Source organism: Drosophila novamexicana, unplaced genomic scaffold, assembly GCF_003285875.2.
Source record: "Drosophila novamexicana strain 15010-1031.04,08,12 unplaced genomic scaffold, DnovRS2.1 tig00004554-arrow-pilon, whole genome shotgun sequence".
Classification (NCBI taxonomy): Eukaryota; Metazoa; Arthropoda; class Insecta; order Diptera; family Drosophilidae; genus Drosophila; species Drosophila novamexicana.
This window is the reverse complement of record NW_020825051.1, coordinates 2,965,847-2,990,703: the sequence shown is the minus strand read 5'-3', so window position 1 is coordinate 2,990,703 and position 24,857 is coordinate 2,965,847. Positions and strand designations below refer to the sequence as shown.

The 24,857-nt window shown below is 42.1% G+C and overlaps 2 protein-coding genes and 1 non-coding gene across 7 annotated transcripts; 1 reads left to right on the top strand and 2 right to left on the bottom strand.

Moving 5' to 3' along the window:
• Nucleotides 1–32: 32 nt before the first annotated feature.
• Nucleotides 33–11,337, bottom strand: LOC115769472. The gene is made up of 25 exons (XM_030714290.1): nucleotides 11,256–11,337; nucleotides 10,568–10,877; nucleotides 10,260–10,505; nucleotides 9,867–10,038; nucleotides 9,497–9,811; nucleotides 8,980–9,436; nucleotides 8,819–8,919; nucleotides 8,650–8,761; nucleotides 8,307–8,582; nucleotides 7,545–8,250; nucleotides 7,186–7,482; nucleotides 6,760–7,126; nucleotides 6,344–6,700; nucleotides 6,089–6,283; nucleotides 4,603–4,904; nucleotides 4,295–4,540; nucleotides 4,070–4,241; nucleotides 3,230–4,013; nucleotides 3,066–3,166; nucleotides 2,901–3,012; nucleotides 2,131–2,845; nucleotides 1,514–2,074; nucleotides 1,081–1,456; nucleotides 666–1,022; nucleotides 33–604 (listed from the first exon to the last, which is right to left on the bottom strand). Exons 2-25 carry the CDS (start codon nucleotides 10,873–10,875, stop codon nucleotides 380–382), a joined length of 7,860 nt encoding a protein of 2,619 aa, XP_030570150.1. The 5' UTR covers nucleotides 10,876–10,877; nucleotides 11,256–11,337; the 3' UTR covers nucleotides 33–379.
• Nucleotides 11,338–11,845: 508 nt separating this feature from the next.
• LOC115769516 (bestrophin homolog 14) lies at nucleotides 11,846–24,084 on the bottom strand. 5 transcript variants are annotated; one of them, XM_030714354.1, is made up of 12 exons: nucleotides 23,996–24,084; nucleotides 20,446–20,916; nucleotides 18,365–18,475; nucleotides 18,096–18,282; nucleotides 17,661–18,029; nucleotides 17,185–17,313; nucleotides 16,351–16,458; nucleotides 14,174–14,413; nucleotides 13,792–14,110; nucleotides 13,643–13,735; nucleotides 13,321–13,581; nucleotides 11,846–13,264 (listed from the first exon to the last, which is right to left on the bottom strand). In XM_030714354.1, the coding sequence occupies exons 2-12, from the start codon at nucleotides 20,514–20,516 to the stop codon at nucleotides 12,684–12,686; spliced, it is 2,469 nt and encodes an 822-aa protein (XP_030570214.1). In that variant the 5' UTR covers nucleotides 20,517–20,916; nucleotides 23,996–24,084; the 3' UTR covers nucleotides 11,846–12,683. The 5 variants fall into 5 exon arrangements, with proteins under 5 accessions (XP_030570214.1, XP_030570217.1, XP_030570215.1 ...); XM_030714357.1 differs by having other exon boundaries at nucleotides 13,321–13,392; XM_030714355.1 differs by having other exon boundaries at nucleotides 20,446–20,822.
• Nucleotides 17,540–17,611, top strand: Trnac-gca. The gene has a single exon. It is a non-coding gene; the product is annotated as a tRNA-Cys (tRNA).
• Nucleotides 24,085–24,857: the final 773 nt, after the last annotated feature.

The following is a 24,857-nucleotide window of genomic DNA, read 5'->3' as shown; positions in this document are numbered from 1 at the left end:
CTTAGTATATAAAGCTGCATCTTTTTTTTATTGCAAACACTCAGGTGAAGATATGTGTATGTGATGTTAATGTGATGCATAGAAAATATTTGCAAGCTAAATAATCTCTGCTTGATATATTTATTTAAAGATTTAAGGTGGTGAACTCCAAATTAGAAGCCAATTTATATTTCTATATATTTTAATAGCTACTATTAAAATATTTAGCATACTATTAATACTATGCAGGCCCTCCCAACATGTTAAGCCGGTTTGATCTTATCAGGTATTTCTATAAAGTGTATACTCTATTTTTCTACTTGTGTACAGAGAGTAAACATAAAAGTTAGCATACTTTCATGGGATGTGGTTTGTGTCTTGACTAAGCCTATGTTTGCTTTTATTTTACTGCATAGTTTTGTGCGTTATTTGGATTTGATTGACTGCGGTACAATTTGGCATAGATGCCATTCTTGGCCAGCAGCTGAGAATGTGTGCCCTGCTCTGTGATGCGTCCGGATTGTATAACACATATGATGTTGGCGTTTTGCACGGTGGACAAGCGATGGGCTATCACAATGCAGGTGCGGCCGGAGCAGGCCGAATCCAGTGCTTGTTGCACTACCTGTAAAACAAGTTTTTGTTTGATGCAAAACTTTAAAGTGCAATCATAGCGTTCCGCTTACCCTTTCACTTTGCATATCCAAAGCTGAAGTAGCTTCGTCTAGCAGTAGAATCTTGGGATTTCGGACCATGGCGCGGGCAATAGCAATGCGCTGCTTCTGTCCACCTGAAAGCTGTGTGCCTTTGGAGCCCAGTATGGTCTCATACTGGGCGGGCAGTGTCATAATAAAATCATGGGCATTGGCCATTTTGGCAGCCTCAATAATCTGTTGCATGGGCACCTCGCGCGTGGTATCCCCATAGCTGATATTCTCTGCAATGGTCTTTTCAAAGAGCGACGGTTCCTGCGAGACAATGCCCAGGCGACGCCGTAGGGTTTTCAGCTCCATGTCGTGATGTATGCTATTCTGATCAATGAGCTGTTGGGAGGAATCGCGAAATAAGAATAGTTAACGATCGCTAATGAGATTGACTTACTATCTTGCCCTCATCCGGATCATAGTAGCGTAGTAGCAGTTGAACACAAGTGGATTTGCCCGAGCCGGAGGCACCTACTAGGGCAACTGTTTGACCTTGCAGTACATCTAGATTAAAGTCTTGCAGCACCGAGCTATCAGGCCGTGATGGATAGGCAAAATTGAGCTCGCGATAGCTAACGCCCTGCTCAACAACGTTTGACTTATAGATATTGCCATTACCATTCTGCTCGACAACTTTTGGAGATTGAATGAGCGGCTGGCGGTCAATAATCTCGTGCATGCGTGTGGCCGAGAGCAGTGCCGCGTTAAAGGCCGGTGTGAAGGCCAAGGATTGGGCCAAAATAAACAGGCCATAAAGCATTGTGTTGGCAATTCTAATTGTGGCAAAAGATTATAGATGACGAACTAAGATTCAATATGGACCAACTCACTTCATTATAACTTCAAACTTGATCCTGCCGTCGGCACACATAAAACCGCCATAGGTCAAAGTGACAGCATAGCCAAAGAACATGAGAGTCATGCCCAGAGAGTTGACCAAGCCTCTCCATTTCAAACGACCTTTAATTTGCAAACGATATCGTTCAACTTCTGCATCATAGACTTTGATCAGTTCCTCTTCTCTACGCAGTGCAGCCACAGTTCGTATTTGTGCGATGGTTTCCGTGGCTATGCGACTCGTTTCCTCCAATACAGTTTTCTCCTTTAGTGCGGATTTTTCACTAAACCTGGCCTCAAACACAATTGAACCTACCATGAAAGGAGCTGTACTCAAACAGACTAGCGCTAGCTCCCAGGAGTAGGAGAACGCAATGGAAAAGCTGCATATGAAATTCGTCAGGGCTTGTATAATGTTGCTTAAAGGAAACCCAATGGCACCCTGCACACTAGCCGCATCGCCCGCCAGACGAGCGGAGAGTGCTCCGACGCTGTTCTCCTTTTCGTCAAACCAGCCCATTTCCTGTTTCATAATGGAACCAAAGGTCTTGGAACTGAAGAAGGATATAAATCAGTAATAGAGTAAGGAGTAGTTAAGAAAGTGACCCACCGCATGCGTGTGGTTAGCCACACTCCAGCCAGATTATAGAAAAATGTCTGTACAAAGCAGAAGATGCCCACACAAACGCCAATTACCGCGGTGATAATGGACATGGATGAGCTGTGCTCCAGCACCGCCTCGTCCGTGGGCTCGGCCAGCGAGGCATATAGTTCCGCCAGCACAATAGAGAAGGCAGGCATGGCGCATCCATAAAGTGCAGCACATATGGTACCAATGATTAAAAAGCTCCATTCAGGACGTGCCCAGGCCAGGATACGAAGGAAGGTACGCGGGTAGCTGATGCTCGGTGCATTCTTAGCCTTGTCATCCTCTTCAGTAGTTTGATTGTTATTAAGATTAAGTCGCTTCATTTGAAACTCTGCATTTTTATCCAAGGATTTCAGTGAGTTCCTATGAAAATGTTCGACATCTTTGGATTGCTTGCGCTCCTTGGTCAGCTCTTCACTTTCATTAAGCAGCTCATCAGCGGTATCATCGTACTCGTGGGCAGCGACCATTTTATGGTAGTAGCCCTGCAGCTTCATGAGATCCTCATGAGTGCCCTGCTCCACCGTTTTGCCGTTCTCAATATAAACAATTTGATCGGCATGCCTGATGGCAGATAGACGATGGGATACGACTAAGGTGGTGCGTCCTTTGCAGGCCTTGTCCAAGGCGGCCTGCACAAGTTTCTCGGAGTGATAATCCAATGCGGAGGTGGCCTCTGCATGGATTGTTTACTGTAGTAATAATTTATGAATAATGTTTCGTAGGCTTACCGTCCAGTAGGAGTATTGTGGGTTTCTGTATAAGAGCCCTGGCTATGGCAATGCGTTGACGCTGTCCGCCGGAGAGCTGAACACCCTTTTCGCTAATATGTGTGTCGTAACCCTGGCGGAGAAAGAAGCTTAGACATTACCTAAGACTTCATTAAGAGGATTTACCTTATCCAGAGCAATGATAAAATTATGAGCATTGGCGGCCCTTGCAGCATCTTCGACCTCCTTTTGGGTAGCCTGCGGCTTGCCATGGCGTATATTTTCACCTGTTCATGAAAGAAGTTGCTTTTAAAGATTTTTTGCAGTTAAAAAAAGGATTTTTCACCTACCAATAGTGCCCTGAAACAGGACTGGCTCCTGACCCACTACAGCTATATTGGAGCGCAGCCAGTTTAAATTATATTTCCTAACATCTTCGCCATCCAGAAGTACTTGTCCGAATACCGGATCATAGAAACGTTGCAACAGCTGTATACAGGTTGACTTACCACAACCCGAGGAGCCCACCAAGGCCACAGTTTGACCTTCGTTTACTGTCACATTGAGTCCCCTCAGCACAATGATATCTTTTCGTGCGGGATACTGAAAGAACACATCACGAAACTCAATGTTGCCCTTCAGTCCGTAGTTGAGTATCTTGCCCGCCTTGGAGAGCGGATCAATGACAGACACGCGATCGATGACGTCATATATTGCGCTCGCCGATCCACGTGCCATGGCAAAAGTCTCGAGGAATGGTGAAGTGCGTGAAAGCTGATTGGCGCCCACAATTATGCCCGAGATCACAATCATTACAATTGCAGGCGTGTACTCTCGACCCTCTATGGGCATATCGCTGGCACGATCGTGTAGAATCAAATTGGCGCCATACCAGAAGGCACCGGCGCCCACTATGAACATCATGGCCTTCATGACCGTGTCGCTGAGTCCTGAGAAGGCGCCCTTCCATTTGCCAGCCTTAAGAGCGGGCTTGAGCAGATTATCATAGCGTGCGGACTCGGATCGTTCACCCCCAAATGCGACCACTGTGCGTATAGCTCCAATTACTTCCTCCACCACAGAGCTGGCGCGCACATAAGAGCTTTGCTCCCGGGCTGTCAGCTTGCTTTGGTACTGGGTAAAAAAGGATTAAATATATGCAGGATTTACATTTTGTACTCTCCACTTACATGCGCAACAACGGCATTTACCACCATGGTGAGTGGTATGTAAAAGAACATGGATAATGCCAATTTCCAGCCATAGACAAAGGATATAATTACGCTTATGGCCACGTCGCACATAATTGTCAGAAAATGGCCCAGATTCTCGGCAATGCCAGTGCGAATTTTTTCCATGTTACTTAAGTTCTTTGATTTAATATATGTCCTTTTATAAAAACCACCTATACCTACTCAGTAATGCGCACGGCGAAGTTTTGATCCTTGGCCATATCATGCCAGCCAATTTCCTGCCTGATTGTTGCCTTGAAGAACTCCCGGCGCATGCACACCGTTAGCTTAAGAGCTAGATGATTGAATATATTCACAAATGTCATGCCGGAAAATAACATCAAAAGGGAGTCGAGCGTCATGAGTATGCCAAATGAGACGCTATCCTTGCGCAGCTCCTCCATATTTTCCTCATAGCTAGCATTCGTGCTGTATAAAGGGGTTTAACAAGGCGAGGACATGGAATTGAGGTATTTCCGGGCCAAACTTACAGCTGCTTTCCACCGCCAAACAAAGGCAGCGCTTTGGTGCCCGAGCTGGTTCCCACGCCCAAGCTTCGATCGATAAACATAGCCACCAGCTCGCTATAGACTATAATAGCTATGGGAAAGACAAGGGCATGCAGAAGGGCCGCTGTAATAGCACAGCCGAACAGGAGATAGTCGATGCCGCGGGCATAGCGAAAAAGCTGTCGATAGTTCACTGTTTCCAATTGTGGTTGCTTCGATTTGATTTTCTTTGGTTCTGCCTGGGCTGCATCGTCACCATCGTTCATATTGGGCTCTGCCATTGACGTAGTTTAAGGCGGAAAACTTTCGCCTATAAGCATTTACCCTCGGGGTCAATTAATAGTTAGCGCTCATGTATTCCAAATGAATCTGTACAGCCAGTGGACATGCGCGGGTAAGCCTGGAGCTCGACAAACGATATACTTATATGATCTTTGGGTGGCTTTTTCTTTTCGATAAATTCATTAGCATTCCGGAATGACTTTTGCTTCAATTGATGCACAGCGTTTCGTGATTTGAGGGTTTTTTTCGCGTTGTACCGATTCGTTTGAGATGCGGCCGCGAACTGTGGGGTTTTTCACTCATGGGTTTGTCTTTTATCAATTTCGGTTCTATTTATGTTCAAATAACTAAAAGAGCGCACATCTGATGAGTGGAAATGGGTTCTGCGCTCACAGTTTTTATAATTTCTCTTATTTTATTTTAATAAAATTTAATTGGATTGATTTTTCTCAAGGTTCAGAATGACTTGAAAATATGCAATGATCATAAAGGTGTGCATAGTATTAAATGTTTCACATTATATGGCCAAAAAGGTCACTAGAGGTCGTTTAAAAAAATGCCTAAACATTTTTCAGAGCATTTGTAAAGAGTTAGCTGTTTGATAGACTGAGTGCCCTGTTATCATTGGGATATACCTTTATGGCATATATTTACATAAGTGCATGAAATCTTGGTGGAAGTGTGTTTGATAAAAGTCTTTTAGTCTTATCAAAGGTTGCTATGATAATATTTGTATATAATTCCAATTGTCGCGGCATTGGCATCTAATTGTCTTTAGTTTTAGTTGTATAATAAGTAGATGACATAAAGATTAAGCATTATCAGTGAGACAATAAGATTTTAAATGCCATATAAAGTGCATTTATGTAGTTTAAGACCGAACCCTAACTGAAATGTTATTTCAGTATTTGCAATCCAAAAAGTAACTGACTGATAAACAGAGGTTACAACTACTCAAATGAGGAAACTAAAGTCAATTATGAGACAAAGGGAAGTGTTCTTATTCGTCATATTGAAAACTAGTGGGTTATCGGGGCTATATTGGCTGAAACTTTTGGGACTTTCAGAAAACAATTGTATATCAAAAATTGTAGGAATGTTTATTGAACAATAGTTACGTGTTAAATACGACAGTGAATAAATCTTAACTTTGGTATAATAATAAAAAATTGCAATTCAAATCTCAATGATCCTTTTGGGTCCTGTGCAATTTGGCATAGACGCCACCCTGGGCAATGAGCTGCAAGTGTGTGCCATGCTCCACAATTCTGCCACCTTGAACCACACATATGACGTCCGCATTCTGAATCGTTGACAAGCGATGGGCAATGACAATGCAGGTGCGTCCAGAGCAGGCGGAGTCTAGAGCTTGCTGAACCAACTAGATTGTAGAGTTGACTTTGTTATTTAAGAATACAGTCGTAATATATCAGAAATTTACCCGCTCGCTTTGCATATCCAAAGCTGATGTGGCTTCATCCAGCAACAGGATCTTCGGATTTCTCACCAGGGCACGTGCAATGGCCACGCGCTGCTTCTGGCCACCAGATAGCTGAGTGCCACGTGCGCCCATGCGCGTATCGTAGCCATTGGGCAAGGAAATGATGAAGCTATGGGCATTGGCGCTCTTGGCAGCTGCAATTATCTCGACCATGGGCACAGCACGACGATTGTCTCCAAAGGCAATGTTCTCGGCAATCGTGCGTTCGAAAAGTGACGGCTCCTGTGAGACAATGCCCAGTTTACGGCGTACGCCATCCAGTGTTAGATCGTGCTGAATATCATCTTGATCGATGTGCTGGAGATAATAAAAAATCTTCAATAAAAACAGTTGGCGTGTCGTTGTTGATTACTCACAATGGTGCCCTCGTCGGGATCGTAGTAGCGTTGTAGCAATTGAATGCAAGTGGACTTGCCGCAACCGGAATGGCCAACCAATGCCACAGTCTGACCTTGCTGGACCTCCAAGTCAAAACAGTTCAAAATTTTTGCATCTGGCCGAGTGGGATAACGGAATTCGATGTCACGATATCGCACGCCCTCAAAGAGATTCAGTTGCTTAGCGAGCGTGTTCTTAATTGTGCCCATGGGCGACACAATGCGCGGCTTGCGATCAATGATTTGGAACAAACGATGACCGGCTACCAAGGCGGCGGTAAAGGCGGGCGTGAAGGCAAGCGATTGGGCCAGCATCATAGAGCCATATAGCAGCGTCTCAGATACTCTAAATAGAAGAATGCAATCTTGAGTATGCGACCACTCTTCGACTAGTAGGCAACCCACTTGATGATATCCTGGAAGGGCACCTCACCCCAAGAGACCAGAACGCCGCCATAACAGAGAGCTACGGCGTAGGCAAAGAAAGCCGAGGCTTGCATGGTAGAGTTAAGCACGCCGCGCCAGCGCAGTTTTTGTCTTATGAGAATCTCCACGTGCTGAATCTCCGCAGTGTACTGCTTGATGACCTCAGATTCGCGACGCAGGCCGGCAATGGTGCGCACATTGGTAACCGATTCGGTGGCAATGCGACAGGCTTCCTCCAGTACTAGTTTCTCTCTAATCAATGCATTGGACATCATTCTACGAAAGTAAAACTCGCGTATGTTGAGTATATAGAGAGTAGAGTATAGATGTTTACTCACTTGGCCTCGAGTATAACAGATCCAACAATAATCGGACAGTTGGCCAGGCAAAGCAGCGCCAATTTCCAATTGTAGTACATGGAAATTGATATGCCAGAAATGAAATTGGATACGGCTTGGATCATGCCGCTTAGTGGAAACCCTATGGCACCTTGCACACCGGCCACCTCACCAGACAAACGCGCTGAGAGCGCACCCACCGAGTTTTGCTCCTCATCGAACCAGCCAACCTCCTGGCTGACCATTGCCTTAAAGGTCATGGCGCGCATGCGTGTGGTCAGCCAAACACCAGCATAGTTGAACATATAGGTTTGCAGAAAGCAGATGACCCCAGTGATTACCGCAATGCCCAAACATGCCCAAGAGAGCACCGCAGTACGACTCAGCGCTACCTTCTCATCCTGCTCGGCGAGTGCAGCATAGAATTCGCCAAAGATAATGGAGAATGCCGGATAGAGACAGCCGACGGCTATGGCCGAAATGCCACCTAGTATTAGATAAATCCATTCGGGCCGTGAGATGCGCATTATTCGCGCAAAGGTTCTGAAAAAGTTTGGTTTCACCGCGGTACTTTTCTGCTTTTCCTTGTTGCTCTCCTTCATGGACCTGATAATGGGTTCATCGAACTGCACGCTGTTCTTTTGGTTCTTCTCAAAGTTGAGCGGACTCGTCTCGAAGGATTTTTCGTAGAGCGCTAGGCTTTTGCCTACAAAACATTCTAGCCTTAGTCTAATGCTGAAAATTGTTAATATTGTAACTCACGCTTGGCCTCATCTATATTCTCCTCCTTTTCCTGCTCGTCTGGCGCCTTAAAGTCTCCTGCCTTAACCATGTTATAGTAGGCGCCTTCTAAGGCCATCAGATCATCATGTGAGCCCTCCTCCAGTACCTTGCCATCATGTATAAAAACTATTTTATCTGCACTACGTATCGCCGAAAGCCTATGTGAAACCACAATGGTGGTGCGTCCCTTGCTGGCCAAGTCCAAGGCTTGTTGCACCAGTTTCTCGGAAGTATAGTCCAATGCCGAGGTTGCCTCTGCGTTGAAATGGGGTGGTTAAGAGCACAGTTCTTAGGACTGTTTCCAGTCAGGCGGTCTACTTACCATCGAGAAGTAATATTTTGGGATTCTGTATAAGGGCACGAGCAATGGCTATGCGTTGTTTTTGACCGCCTGAGAGCTGGGAGCCATGCTCACCGATCATAGTGCGGTAGCTCTACATGGAATATAGGCAAGGATAAGCCAGGCTTATGACTTGTGAGGCGTCACTTACCTCTGGAAGATGGCTAATAAAATCATGAGCACCAGCTTGTTGGGCAGCTGTTTCAATTTCCTTCTGTGTGGCATTCGGTTTGCCATAGCTAATGTTTTGCGCTGGCAAGAGTAATTTTCTTTTATAAATAATAAAATACAGAAAAGCTATATTCCATTTACCTATAGTGCCCATAAAGAGCACCGGTTCTTGTCCCACTACAGCAATATTAGAGCGCAGCCATTGTATATTATATTTGCGTATGTCCAACTCATCCAAAAGCACAGCGCCAAAAACGGGATCGTAAAAGCGCTGTAACAGCTGTATACAGGTGGATTTACCGCAGCCCGAGGGGCCAACGAGAGCCACAGTTTGACCCGCACGGATCTTGATATTCAAGCCGCGATGGACAATAATTTCGGGACGCGAAGGATAGCGAAAGAAGACATCCTGAAACTCGACATCGCCACGCAGGCCATAGTTCAAAAGTTTGCCATCTGTGGACAATGGATCGATTTTCGAGGGCAAGTCAATGACCTTAAACAGATTGGTCGCACAACCACGCGCAGTCGCAAAGGACTCGAGAAAGGGCGCCGTGCGGGCAATGTTATCCGCGCCCACAATAATGCCGAAGAAGGCCTGCGAAGAAATGGGTAGTTTAATGGAGGCTTTCTATAGTTAATATTTTGTCAAACCCACAATCATCAAAATAGCTGGTGTATATTCTTTATCCTCCACATAACGATCGTCTAAAATGAGATTCACGCCATACCAAAATGCGCCCGCACAGGATAGAAATAGCATGGACTTCAGCACCGCATCGCTTACGCCGGAGAAGGCGCCCTTCCACTGACTAGCCTTGCGTGCGGGCACTAGTAAGTTCTCGAAACGCTCCACTTCCTGTTTCTCGCCACCAAAGGAGACCACAGTGCGTATGGCACTTAGGATCTCTTCCGCCAGATTACCTGCGCCTGCATAAGACTCCTGTTCACGTGCCGTCAGCGTGCCTTGAATCTGTGCATAGAATGAGCTGTTAGTGTTGAATGCGGGTCAAGGCACGTGTTCTTACCTTGCCCACATAGTAGTTGACGACGATAACGAGTGGTATGTAGCAGCTCACGGCTAGCGTCAGCTTCCAGCCATAGCCAAAGGATATGCCAACCGTTATGACAAAGCCCACGATTAAATAGAGAAAATGGCCCACTTTCTCAGATATGCCATCGCGGATCTTTTCAATGTCGCTTTAAGGAAATGGCATGCGATATAAAGTTACCTTTCGGTCCATCGGATGGGAAACAAAAAAATAGTCATGCAATCTATTCTTTCCAATTTCCCACATTTGGTGACTACAGTTCCCAGTTCTTAAGGTTTGTGGCAGTTATTTAGTCAAGCAGTTAGTTAGTCGATTGTCAACCAGTTCTAAGACACTTTTAAACTTATACATATTATCTATAATACTTACTCCGTCATGCTCTGGACAAAGTTCTGCTTGGTGGCCAGATCATGCCAGCCAATGTCCTGTCGCATAACCGACTCGAATAGTTTGATACGCATGCGTGTCACCTGACGCAAGGCTACAAAATTGAATATATCTACCGAAAATATGCCCGATATGAACATGACCACCGAGGTGATGGTCAGCAGAATGCCATACGAAATGGAGTCATCGTAGAGTGCTTCGTTGTTCTCCTCGCGTGTAGCATTGGTTCTGTTTGATAGAGATTAGGTTTCAACTTAAAATCATCATCGCTGGCCAACATCGATACTCACAATTTCTTGCCGCCTCCCAAAAGGGGCAGGGCATGTACCGTCGAGCTGGTGCCCACTTGCATGGCACGATCCACCAACATGGCAGTAAATTCACTATAAACAATGACCACGGCGGGTAAGGTGAGCGCTTTGATACAGCACATGATAAAGCCAATGAAGAGCCAGAAGAGTTCACCATATGTGGAGAAGCGAAACAATTGCCAGAAGCTAATCGGGGGTGTGGGCTCTAGGCCCGGGGCCACTGGTATTTCTTCCACAGACTTCTCATCGCTCGTCGTGATGGACGCCTCGTCGCGATCCCGATCCATAACTGTAACTGACAGTGGAACAATTAAACGTGCCATAAGTATTCAACAGGCCATCGATTTGAGCACCAAGATTTTTTTGTATGCACTACAACAACCACACTACATTTGCTAGAGACGTACAGACGCCAAAAAGGTTAATTTAATTAGGCGACAAATCGAGAATCATTCCAAGTCGCGTTGCAAGATTGTTGTTGCCCTGTCATTTCTGCTATTGACCCCCGGGGTTAACAAGTGAGGAGCCATATCTTTACGTAAATTTTCCACAGATTGTTGCATTAACATTAACACGAGCTTGCTCAAGGCTCATTTACTTAAAAACAATTCCCATAGAACATATTTCTTTTATTGATTTCCTTCAATATCCCCTTACGCATGTTCACCTTTGGCACTGTGCTGTATCCTTTGGTATTCGTTCACAATTTACTCCAGTTTAGTTCTTACAGTTGATGACCGCTACACACGATCGCCCCAGCGCGACTGACTGCAGATCGTTTGGGTAGTGTTCATTTAAATTTCTGAACGTTATGTTGATTCAGTGCGTTCCTGGCTTTAATTGATCGTACTCGTAAGAGTTTCGATTGGACTTGCAAAGAGTTCCACAACTGAGACTCTGTTATCTTAGTGATCTTTAGATTGATCAGCTCTTATACTCATTCTCTTATACTCTTCTGCATGCTACTAGCTGTGTGAAATCATTAGACTCTTTCTCTGTTTATCTCGGTCTCGATTTTCTCTCGATACCTACACATGCTCTTATCACTTTCCATAGGTTATGTGCATAATACCAATGTTTTCTCATCAAAATCTAGAGGAACCATCACCCAACCCCTGTCTTTTTGTTGGAGTCTGGGGTGTCTACAATATCGGTAAATGTTTTTTGTTGAATTTCTCGGAAACTTCCTCGAGTGACCCAAATTAATTGTTGTTTTCTTAATAAATGACCATGACCTTTAATATTACGTATTTTTATTGGATCTAAATTTTTATTTATAAAACATAGCTGATGGTACATCAACTTATTTACAGTTTATATAGTTGACAGTTTAATAGTTGACCTATATGTACATATATATGTATTTATTTATATAGATATATTGCAGAATTGTTTTATAGTTTATATATAACACTATAAGACCTAAAAACGTAGTTTGATAAAAATCGCATATCACATATTGTGTTGGTTTATATTTACACTGCCTACACGATAGGGATTTTTAATAAAAGTAGTTGTTATCATGCATAAAAGTACTTGTGTATCTAGTCTAATATGGCAAGTGCCAAAGAAATTATAAGAAATTCCAGTTATTATTAGGTAACATTTATATATACACGGACATCGCTTCATAACGAGGACCGTACAGCTGAGTTACGAGAAATAGATATAGGAATCCATAATGTGCGTTAAGTGGAAGTTATATCTAAAGAGTGATATGTGGTACTCTTGTTAAACACGATCTATACAATATGGTGAAAGTTGTATGCGTTCTTTACAATGTATCTCAACTTGCTTAGAACATTTCTTTGACAGTTACTTTAAGCTTAAATCAACTATGCGACATTCCGCTTACTGATCTCTTAAAGTTTCCGAACAACTTTTCATCAATTTGAAGCTAACATAATATCGTAGAGATGGTTCTGGGTGGCGTTACGCCAAAATATTAAAGCCTAAGTATAGTATAACTATGTTTAACTCTGTTCAAGAAAAATCCGCGTCTAAGCGGATCAGCTGCTTACGGCCTAACTAGCCAAACATTGCGGCTATAAACAATTCCTAGAAAGCTATTCATCCATAACAATATAATCGATGCTCACACATAGACCTCGCCCGTTTTGGGCTCTGGCTTGTGCTTGGCTAGCGTTGATGGCGCTGAGGAGGCACTCGCTGTGCCGCCCACCATGCCGGCTACATCCTTGCCCCGAAGCGGAGGTATTGCTGATGCGGCATCCATTGAATCCGTTGGACCAGCCGAACGCACTGAGGAGCGCTGGAAGTTCGGATCCTGCAGATTAAGGCTGAGATTGAAGCTATTGTTGCGCGAAATATTGGCGGGTCCGTTCAGCGACTTCACTGAGAGCAAAGCCGTTGTGGTGATGCCACCGCTGCCGTTGCTGGAGCCGCTGCTGTTGTGGGCATCAACACTGTCGCCGACTCCGCCCAGCTCTACAATGGATAGGTTCGAAGGCGTGCGTTGAATGGAAAGGGAAACGGGTATCGTGGTGATCACATCGTTGGGATCAAAGCCACTCGCGGTGGTTGTTATTGTGGGTAACTGCGCATTGGCGGTCAGCGGCACAATGCTCAACGTGCCCGTTGGCATGGACTCCCCGGCGCTGGTGGACACGGTGAACGGAAACGAGAGTGTGGTTATATTGGTTTCCGTTGGCATTGCTGTGGAATAAACGGAAATCAGAGATCGGTACTCAGAGTACTCGGAGTCGACTTACAGCTTGCAGTATAGCCATCCGTCAATCTGGTCGGCATGACGGCTTGGGCAAGCGCTGCTGTGGCTGGATGCCCTGGAATCAGAGTATTATTGGATGATGAGCTATCCATTTCTTTGATGGGCGACAGCAGCAGTGTGCCCAGCACCTGGCCGCTGTCCTGGTGCAAATTGGTGCCGCTGGCTGTAGTGCTGTACGACGGATACATGCCGCTAGTGCTTTGGGTGCTCAGCTGTTGTGGTGCCATTATAACGGCACTGGTGGCTACAGGGTGCAATTGTATTGGTTTCAGCTAAAGTGGTGCAAAATCGAACAGACGACTTACCCGTATTGGTGCTACCATCCTTGGTTACCTCCGGCGTGGGTATGCGTGGCCGTGTCTTGGCCACATTAATATTAAGGCCATTTAGCTTGGAATCTGTGAGCAAGTGTTGTGATTAAATATTTCTTGTGTGCAGAAAGCTTTAAGCTTACTTTGCTTGATCAGCTGGCGGTGTGCTCGCAGCGACTTGCGATGCACAAACTTCTCGTAGAGACTTGGTTTGGACTGCTGCGAGCCAGGCGGCTGTTGCTGCTGGTTTTGCTGCTGCTGCTGTAGTTGCTGTTGCTGCAGGATTGACAATGGCATGCCAGATTCGGGACTAGAGTACACAGAGTTCAAGCGGTTGCGCGTAAAAGGCATGCCGCCCGAAGAGTAGGCCGTCGACTGGCTGCGCATGGAGCCCATGCGCGACAGCTGACGTACCAGCCAATTGTTCTTGCGCCGCTCCACCATGGGCGTGTCCACGCTCTCCTGAAAAGTCGAAGAAAAGATTAATACAGATCTGTTAAAGGATTTCTCAAAGGTCGCACTTACATAGTCCGCATACACATCATCGCTGAGCATGCGCTTGCCACCGCCTGGTATTATGTTGGCATACATGGCATCCTCCTTCTTCACCTTGTAATTCTCCGCTGAGCCCTTCGGCTCGTCGCGTCGATAGTGCTCTGAGGCCACGGTATAGGGCAATTCTTTGGGCACCACACACTCCCAATACTGATCTCGCAGCAGTTCCGGATGCTCCTCGTGCATCTCATCCACAATCATGTAGGCGGCCTGTAGAAATCGTATAGAAATTAGCGCGTGCCAAAAATGATGAAAAGTGGAGCGGTCAGCGCCATTGTATGGTACGTGTTTGCCATTTCTGATGATGCCACTCTTTAATGTCTGCCCACAAAAACATACACTTCAATAAAAAAAAAAGAAACATGCACTAAAAAACCTAATTACATCACAAACACGAGCGGCCCACTCCCCACTTCGAAAACCAATGAAAAAGTGAAATTTTTCTTGTCTTTTAATTGTTTCATAATGCACGAGCAAAAACTTATTTAAACAATATTTCTCAGTGCTCTATTTGCCAATGCCTGATTTGGCGAACTCATTGTCAAGTGTCACGTTTTGGTGTGTGAGCCACGAGAGCTATTAAATGCTTACAGTTAAATAATTAACTATTCATTGGCCCATTTGTTCTCATCCGTGCCAATTCTTGACCAAATGATTTTCAATGTAAAAGGCAAACTCAGAGCAGAGCTGATCATAACAAACAGAAAAATAAAAACATCAAACTCAAAAACAAAACAGTCAATGATAAAAAGCTCTACAAAAGAGGTTTCAATGTTTTTTTAATTTTTATTTTTATTTTTTTTAACAGAAAACCTGTTTTCAATTTACTTTTGCCAATGTGTGTTGTAGTTGTGTTTGTTGTTGTTGTTGCTGTTGTTGCTGTTGGTGCTGCCGTTGGCTTTGTAAATAATTGCAAGCAGCCAGCAACAGCAGACCCCAAACTCAGAGATATAGCCGCACATACATATTGTTTATACACATATGTATGCACATTCGTACTTATACATATTCTACATATGCAAAGCCCTCCTCGCAAAGCAGCAAGTTCAGAGCCCAATGCAAAATGCTGCAAAAATACATCTTTAGTAACAAAACGCCGAACCGACTTACTATTATACCCTACTTGAAAATGCTATGCTTTTTGGTTTCATTCGAGGCTTGAAAAATGTATTAGATATTATTTGAGCGTGAGTTAGACAAACTGTATACTGTATGCTCTACAATGCCATATAAACATATTTAAGACTCCGGTAAACTTTTATTCAACTTTCTACCTACTTTAAGTTTTTTTTATATAATCTTCAAGCTTCAGTTTTGTCAAGTTTCATCTGAGTTTACAACATAATTTATTATATTACGAATTCTCTGTGCCTCGCTTTCAGTAGGGTACTCATTTAGTCGTCATGACCGTTGGCAAACTCCATTTACCTTTGCTGTCATTAAGTATTAAGCGCCTTTTATATTTAGTTTTCTTCCTTTCAGCACAAAAAACGTGGCTGGCTCAAAAAAGTTTATTTTTTTCCATCTCCATAATTATACACATATCATGCTAACCCAATTTTTGGGGGCATACAGGGTATTAGACAAAAACTCTGACAGCTTTTAACAGTGGTTATTTTAGTTGATAATAAATTTGAAACAAACCTGACAAGCGTACGGCTGATTTTAGTATAGTCAGCTATTGGTGTTTTATTTATTTAGGTGCTAACTAATTACAGCCTACATATTATAAATTTTAAAGAGATGAGTTTTTATATATACTCTATATCTCTGTAGAGATGAGTGTAGATCTCTTGGCACCTGTTTATTGAGTATTTCTCATTAAAAATTAAACCCATATATATGTTAGGCTATATTTATATATATATATATATTTATTAATTTTTTTGGCAAATTCACGCTAGATATAATTGACTAAGGTTGACACCAATTTAAAGTATTCCGGTTTTTCACCTTAGGGTATTTTTTTCTGCACACAGTTTCTGTGGAATGGGGAAGCTATAAATGTTTTATACGCTGGAGTTGTACGATTTGTCATACAAATGTATATATCTTTTTATAACTGATGTCTAGAATATGCTTTACCCGAACAACCATTAATTGTATACATAAAAGAGGATGGATTATCTGCTTATAGTCCAACTTACCTTAATGTGTCTATCGATTAGCCAATTTAACTCGATATCATCGTCGTCTTCGCCGAAGGGATTGATTAGAACCTCGGCAACTTTAAGCCAGCCCACAAAGAAAACGAACTGCAAAAAGTGAATGCAATAAGATCGTAAGACAACATTCCAAAATAAAGCTCAATCAAAGCTAAGCATGGCTCGTGTATCGTAATGTCGGTTGAAGGGTGTGTATACGTGATAGCTTCATGTGAGTGGCACGTCGAAAGTTTTCCATTCTCTTTTTTTCTTAATTTTAAATTTTATTTCGTACCTCGTAGGTAGCGAAATTAACAGTTATTAATGACAGCTCCTAAACATGGTTGGAAAAACACTTGTAGCCGATTTTTATCAGAGTCGAGAAATGCCTTTAGTCAAACACACAAAGCGAAAATGCCAATTTATTATTTCGAACGTGACTGCAAGTCGTTTACATAACGCAAAACACTTGAAATCTGCCTGCATTCGAAGGGCACCGCAAAAACCAAAAACCAAAAGCAAAATATTGTAGACACAGCGGCAACAACACATTTACTACTATATAAATATCCATATCGTGAAACGATGTAGATGTCTTTGATCGTAGTCATATCGTTGACAAGGTATAGCCATTTCGTTTGGCGGTAGCCGCGATTTGAGTTTCAATTTCTGCCGTATTAATGATCCGCAAAACCGCGAAGTTTTTTTTTCAATTCGCAAAACGGCGAGACGTGGAAATTTCTATGATTTATGGTAAATAAAGCGGAACGTGCAAATTAAATAAATACATTTCGAATTCCGGGTTTTTTTTTCTTCTTTTAATTCGTGCTTGCTTACCTGCAAAACCGTAAAAAATGGAAAGAACAAATCGGGATCCTCCCTGCCATTACGATCCACAACATTTGGCAGCATTTGGCGACCCAGCAGGGCGGCTATGAAGTATGTGTAGAGCACCAGGGTTACCACCTATAAAAATAGTTAAAATTCATTAAATTTAAGAGTTCACAGATAAATTGAAAGATTGCTGCTGCCATTCGTTATTTTCTTTTCTATTTGTTTTTTTTATTTCGTCTGTTCATTTCAAGTATTCGCATCCGCTCAAATGCTTATCTAAACTCTCTGCTTGCAGCATGACGCATCGCAACCAGTTGTCGAGATTGAAATAAACATTTAAAATTCAATATTCTATCGTGGGGGTATAGCTCAGGGGTAGAGCATTCGACTGCAGATCGAGAGGTCCCCGGTTCAAATCCGGGTGCCCCCTGGCAAATGCATTTTTTTATCAAATTTTTTTTAGAGCCTCCCACGCTTACCTGTGTATAGACCAGCGGCACGCAGACCGTGTCATAGCCAATCAGACCACCCAAGCGTCGTCTGATATCGGACAGCTCCACGAGTATGGTCTGCACTATGTGATCCGAGGCAATGAGTCCTTCTTTGCGTGCTCGGTTGATGATGTTTGTGGCCCAGACCAAGGGCATCCAGTACTTGGACATGGGACTCTTCTGATTCATCGCCTCGAATATCTTCATCTCAGATTCGTGCATCAGGCCCGCATCGACGAGGTGCTGTGTGGTTGGGAAGCGACGCTTCACGCGCAGCGAGATGCGTTGCAAGGTAATGACATAGGCCAGGACCATATATCGCATAATATTGCGACGCATTAGACGACCCGTTTCATTCTGTTGTGAAGAGGGAACGAACAAATTAAAGGCGTCTTATCGGGCAATTAGGGCGTGACCACTTACATTAACGACTCCCGAGGAGTTGGGTATGGCGGCGCTGATGAACAGGGCCAGCGTATCGGGCCAGGGCAACAGGCGATACTGTTCCCACCAGCGCTTGACCACCAGATTCACATAGAAGCCCAACACAAACGACATGGGTATGTTCTCGCCCTGTTGGGCAAAGTACTGGCGAATCTTGTTGAAGATTCTGACATCAAAAAATATAAATATACATATATATGTATATATCAAATCTTTGTCAGCTATCTTTAAAGCTGATGTTTACTTACGTTTGCTGGTTTGGAGTGAGTGCGAATCGGTAAATGACATTTATGGTATAGTATAAACACAAATAGGCGATTAATTCACGCCACACTAATTTGTAAACGCTGCCGCGCCATCTATAATTGTTATAAAAAACAGATATAACTTAAAAGATTAGAGATATTAATTTTAAGCGCTGTGCAAAATTTATGGCCCGACACAAAAAGCTGCCTGGCATTTAGTCAATGAACGGCTTCGACTTTGAGCTTGTAACCATCCAGTTTTCACCTGATACAGCTCCAAATCTATTTCCTTATAGCTAGTGCTCAGGCATCACCATACTAATCAGCCGCATCACATTTCAAATTCATTTTAAAATATTCCATGCTTAATGGGTCTCTAGTTCTGCAACTAATTTTTTTTCAGTTCTCGCATGTCAGTTCCAGTGTATTTGGAGTTTTTGATATGTTATGCCATATGTTATAATTATCTGTATAACCTCGGCGCATCGCCTTGATTGAGAATGGAACAGGAATTTCGGCTCTAAGCCGAACTTTGGGGTCTTTGCTTTGTCTGGCAGCATCAAGGCCTTTATGTTAATAGTATATGGGTTGGCATCTACTGTGTTGCGTGATCTGAGTTATATAATATATTACTAAATTCTAATCAGAGTTCCCAACGAATTTGAATGGTTAAGGTGTGTATTCAGAGCTCACAAAGAACACGTGAAGCCAATTAAAGTCTACTCATATTTGTTTTGTTCTAAAGAGAATAGAAATTAGTTATAAGAGATGGCCCATAATAAACATTTTTATGTAATTTTCAATCTGAAAAAAAGTTGCGCAAAAACTCAAATGAAATCGTCTTAAAAACCTTGAGACCCATAAAGCTTTATTATTTCAGAGAAATATAAAAATGTAAATTTTTGTTTCATTTTCAGCGACATCACGGATTGAGGATTTTGTATACCATTTTATAAGGTAAGAGGTACTACACTTTCTTCAAAGGGGAATACTTGTTGAAGTTGTAAAAAGTAATATATGCAAAAAAATTGCGTATTTAATAATAAATCATTTCAGACAGTTTTACTAGTTTACTAAACCTATGTGTAGAGTCTTCAATTATTTTTAATTAATTCTCTAGCTTAACATATTATAAATAATTATATTTCATAGAGCTGTCTCATAAACATAAGCTGATGGCTACTAAATAATTAATTTGTTGTTGGTTTTCAGACTATTGTCTTGTAACTTTAATCTAGACAAACAGGCTGATAATCCCCATATTTTATTGCATTGGTAATCGCTGTAGACTTTCATCTTCGATTGTGCTGTTATTTTTTTTTATATCAAACAAGGGTTCTCGGTGGGAGTGCTTGACTAGGCGGATACCTCAAGTCGAGCTACAAACTTTCCTTTCAAAAACATATTTATCAATGTTCTGGATCTGTGTCTCTAGCTCTAATAATTCTCAAGAAATGTATCAAAAGCAGGATGTTGTTATTCCAATCGATAATGTTAATGTTAATAGGAGAATCTAAATTCTCTACGCTTAAAACTCTCAGAAAATAATAGTTCATATAGTTCATATAAGTAGGTCGAACGAGACTCCTATACACACTGTCTAACAATTACACAATGTTTGTATACCCTGCACACTTTCACAGTTTACTGGGCATTATAGGTAATTTAGAGGTTTGTTCTATTTTATTTGTGGACACAGTTCTAGTTATAGTTCACATTCTAGCGCTGCATAGCTGTCTTTTCCAATTCCAACGAGACTTATTCGCCTGCTCTCTTTTGGCTAGAAATGGTACAGCGAGTGCTGATCGCCACGGCGAGTCTCTACGGCTGCTTGTTACGAGTGACTGCACTTTGAAAACAATTAATGCGAGCTGAGTTAAAAATTTTTTTTTTTAAAAAGCAAGCAAACAACAGCTGACAGTGGGCACTGTGACTGGGTACTATACATATGGGATGTTAATTACACTGTTAAACACTGGGCGACTGGCCGGGCTATGACTAATGCGAAAATTACCAACAGTGTCTATTGATAGGCGACCTAATTGGGAACGTGGTTCTAGTGAAATGCCCACGACTGTACTCACTTCCATAGGATTTTCCAGAAGCAGCCAAAGTTGCTGCCATTGGGCACTTCGCCCGCATACGAGACGGTCATGTTGCAAGCGTTCCAGCGGTCTGCCGCTTAGGTTGTTAGAATATTGTTATTGTTGTTGCACACTTTTGATTGAGTCCAATTTTGTTTTGGCTAAGTTAGGCGAATTTGATTCGGCTACGCGTCATTGACAGCGGCATCGAAGTCGACGTCGCCGCCGCATTGACGGCTGTGTCTAGCAGCCGCTCCACACCCCCAGCTGGCGCTCAGCCTGCTTCACTGGCGGCTCACTAGTTGCTGTTGTTGTTGTTGCTGCTGCTGTTGGTGTTATTGTTGTTGCTACATTAAAGCAGGTGAATTTGTCTTCAGCTGAAACACAATAAGTGAGAGCGCCAAGTGCGACACACACGTTCAGATAACTGTAAAATTATTCACCAACACAAGTGCAGCTCATGCAAATACACTGCAAACAAAATAATTTTATGAAATATAACAATAACAACAAACAAAACAAAATTAAATATAGCTTTAAATAAATTCCAACACGTTCCGAAGAATTGGACTTTACATTTCGGTTTATATATTTGGTTGCTGCTTTTTATTATTTCTTATTTATAATATTATACTACATTTTATTGCTCTTTTGCGTTTTTAATGCACTTTCAGTTTGAGTGAAATTTGTATTATTTTATGTTTGAAATAATTTACTAGTTTTCAATTATTATTAATAAAACAGGTTGTTTATTTTTGTGCTTTTGTCTTGTGCCTTGAGCCCTTGTTGGCCTTTGTCTAGTTATCAGTACTTTAGACACTTAAAGATCACACACTTAAGGACAGGATTTCCCCACACACAAAGCACTACACACACACACACACACACACACACACACATGCACACGCGAGCAACTTATATGGAACGCGTTTCTGGTGCCTCATTGTGTTGATGGAGACTTTTTTAGGTATTTTCTGCTGAAAACCTTGAGATTGTCGAAAATTTTGGCAGTTGCTTTTATTTTGTATATATGTATACATTTCTGCCAAGTCAGCGCTGAATTTGTACTGTACAATTCGCAATTCGCCTGGGGTTTTTTAGTTGATGTTTCGTCTTATGTGAGCTTTTTATATTGATTAATCGAGCGCCTTCGGCTGGGATAAATTGATCAGATGTGTTGCTTATGTTGTATATATTTGTGGAATTCACTTGAATTCGAATTGAGTGTCGCAAACCTGTTGCCCTGCAGTTATATTTACGCTTTGTCTCTACTCAGGTATCTTTCGAGCACCTTAAAAGTTGCAAATATTTGCATAACATATAACTGACCGTCAATATTCATTGCTAAAAACTGGTTCCCAGTGGACGCAATTTTCACTAAGGCGCGTTAATTTCGTTGATAAACACACCGGTGACAGTATCTAGTCGGACTCTATCTATTAAAATGTACAACTCGAATAGTTATAGCCACTAACAGCCAACAGCTAACAGCTAACGGCTAACCGGTTTCCTGGGCTTGGATCTGTGCCCATGCATATAGCATATAGCATCTTGAATTTAGTCACGCCGCCTTTTAATTGCGCCTTCCCAGCTGCATTGACAGCAATTTAATCATTAGCTTAAACCAACTCCACCCACTGCCTCTTGACACACTTACAGCGAGGCTCTAAATAATATATATATATACATATATATTGTTCTCTACAGATCCGCTTCTAGTTAAAAGTTACCCAAACTGAGCTAATGCATAGAAGAGAATTTTCATTGGTTTTTTGCTAAGTGGTAATAAATATTTTATGAGTTTTTCTATAACTTTAGGGGCAGGCACGTGCCAACTACCAAATTAGCTATGAATATTAAGAATTACCAGCTATAAGGCATAGCCTTATCTATGATAATTGTTTTTCTCAAGTTGAGTTCTAACCAATGACCCCATAAGTAAAACAAAATAGCTCTGCAGTTAAAGATAAGCGACTAAACTGTCCCCAAGATGTCAGTTGAAGACAGTTAAACACAACGTGATAGATCAACAACAAATTCTCGGCTTGACAGCAGCTCTTGAAGTTGAGATAAAACTGGCGTCTTGCGTAGGCCAAATTGCACTATGTTGAGCAAATAGCGTATACGCCCCCCCGCCTGTGCCGCCCCAAGCAAAGAAATGTTGGCCATGGCCTCAAAGTAAACGCTGACGGCGACGTTGATCGATGACGAATTTTATTCAAATATATGCCAACGCGATCCGCCGCGCTTTTCACTTTCTTTGACGTAAAAGACGACGTCGTCGAGTCGCCCAAAATGATCACAATTTGTTTACACAATGACTGAAACTGACTTTAGTCTCGAATTGTAGTTGCTGTCAAATACGCTTTATATGCCCTTTTTTCCCACTCGAAATGTCGAAAACATGCACACTTGCACTTTTTCTTTAGCCGCGCTGTCTGGCGTTGGCTTTGAACAGTGGGAGTTTTCAGCTTGATTAGCACACAATAAAAGCTGTAGATATATCTACGTTTGGCTTGTTATTTTCCATAAATATAGTAGGTATTTTTGACGCATTAATTTGGCTTAATTAATGAAAATTAACGTGCACATTAAGCTGTTGAAATTTATAGTTGTAAATGTGGTCATTAAAATTGCGTTTTTTTATAAGGCGCCATATTAGGCAAAAAATATTTGAATTGCTTTTTAGTTACATTAAACTATTCCGTTTTTATTAATTTTCATAAATGACACCATATCATTTATAACTTGTTATTTTTTATTTATACATTGTTTTATATAAGCTTGTCATGTTGTTACATTATCGCATGTAATTGCTTAATTGCCATTGGCTTTCAATTTCTTTTATTACTTATTGCTTTTCTAATGTCTGTCCCGTCTCTGATGTCAGTTTTCAAGCTTATTTCACATTTTCAATTGAAAAATTTCATCCCAATTTGGTCAGTTTCGCGTTCTGTAAATGCCGAGCAATACCTTAAAGAGCTGCTTACACTCAGAACTGTTTATGCTTAGCTCGAATGCCATTACGTGCCGCAGACACGCGCTTACGATTACAGCCACAGATACAGATACTCCTAGTCAATAGATACACGCATCTGCTACGTGTATCTGTATCTGTATCTGTATCTGTAACTGCCGATTGGGCTACACAGCGTTGCGGTGCGCGTACTTTAAGCTGACCAGTTTTTAATTCATCTTACGCGATCTTCCATATATCTCACATGTATATATAAATATATATTTACTGGAGGAGCCACTGCACTTGCGCATATTTTCCGTATAACTTCACATAACGCGTATTTATATTTTTTCAAATATTGTGGCGTGCGTGTATATAACACACTTCTGTTTAGACATTTATTTGTTGATTATACAAAAAAAAAAAAAAAAAAAAACAGCAACAAAAAGCGTCTGTTTTTTCTTTTTTTTTAATTGTATTTCGGAGCTAGCCCGTCGCTGGGTTTATTGTTCCGCACGATCAACGAGGCGAGTGAACAACGAGAGGTTTGGGAGCTGCCAAAGCGGCTTTAGCTTCAGCTTTGTAACATACCGACGACGGGTTTATCGCTGGCTGCTCGTTCCGATTCCGATCTCGATTTCGATTCCGAACGGCAACGGCCACAACCTGACGGCACTCTAAACTCAAGTAAACTGCGCTCCAGACCAGAGCACATGCGGCTCTTAACTCACATTTTCAGTGTTGAGGCTCAGTGAAAAACGTATTTTTTTACATTTTTTTTTTGTTGGCAACAGGTAGAAAAAACTTACGCTCACGCTTCGCCGTGAAGGTGTGCGTGTATGTGAGTGTATGCCAAGCGCAGGTGAGCACTGGCGCTCTCTTTGCGAGTGTGTTTGGAAATGTGAGTGTGTGTAGGTGTGTGTGTGGTATGCTTTTGTGCAGCTTGTGCATCAGCTGTTTTTACTTTATAAGCCAAAAATCGACAGAGATCGCCAGAGAGCGCTCAACTGACCAAGTTGGAGCTACAGAGAGTGAGAGGAAGCGAGAGAGTGTGTGAGTGAAAAAGAGCGTAACATATAATGAGAGCGGAAGAGTTGTGCTTAGAGCCAGGGCAGCAGCTTCACATTTAAATGAGCATAACTATTTTCTTAAGAACATATGCAACAATTATTTTGTGAAAATGTGACTGACAAATTCTTTCATAAGTTTTAATGATTTCAGGAGTAATTCACGAAAATACAAGTCCCAATACATAGCCCACGAACAAATTTATTTATCGTACGATATGCATATGCTATAATAGGCAATATGTTATTTTGCGTAAGTCTATATTTGTGTATAAAAAATTTGCACTCTTTTATGGTTTTCCATCACACTGTTGTATAAAAGAATTAGTCCAGGCTGGTCTCATTGTCGAGTCTTTGATCTGCCTATTATTGGGCAGCACTGTTAT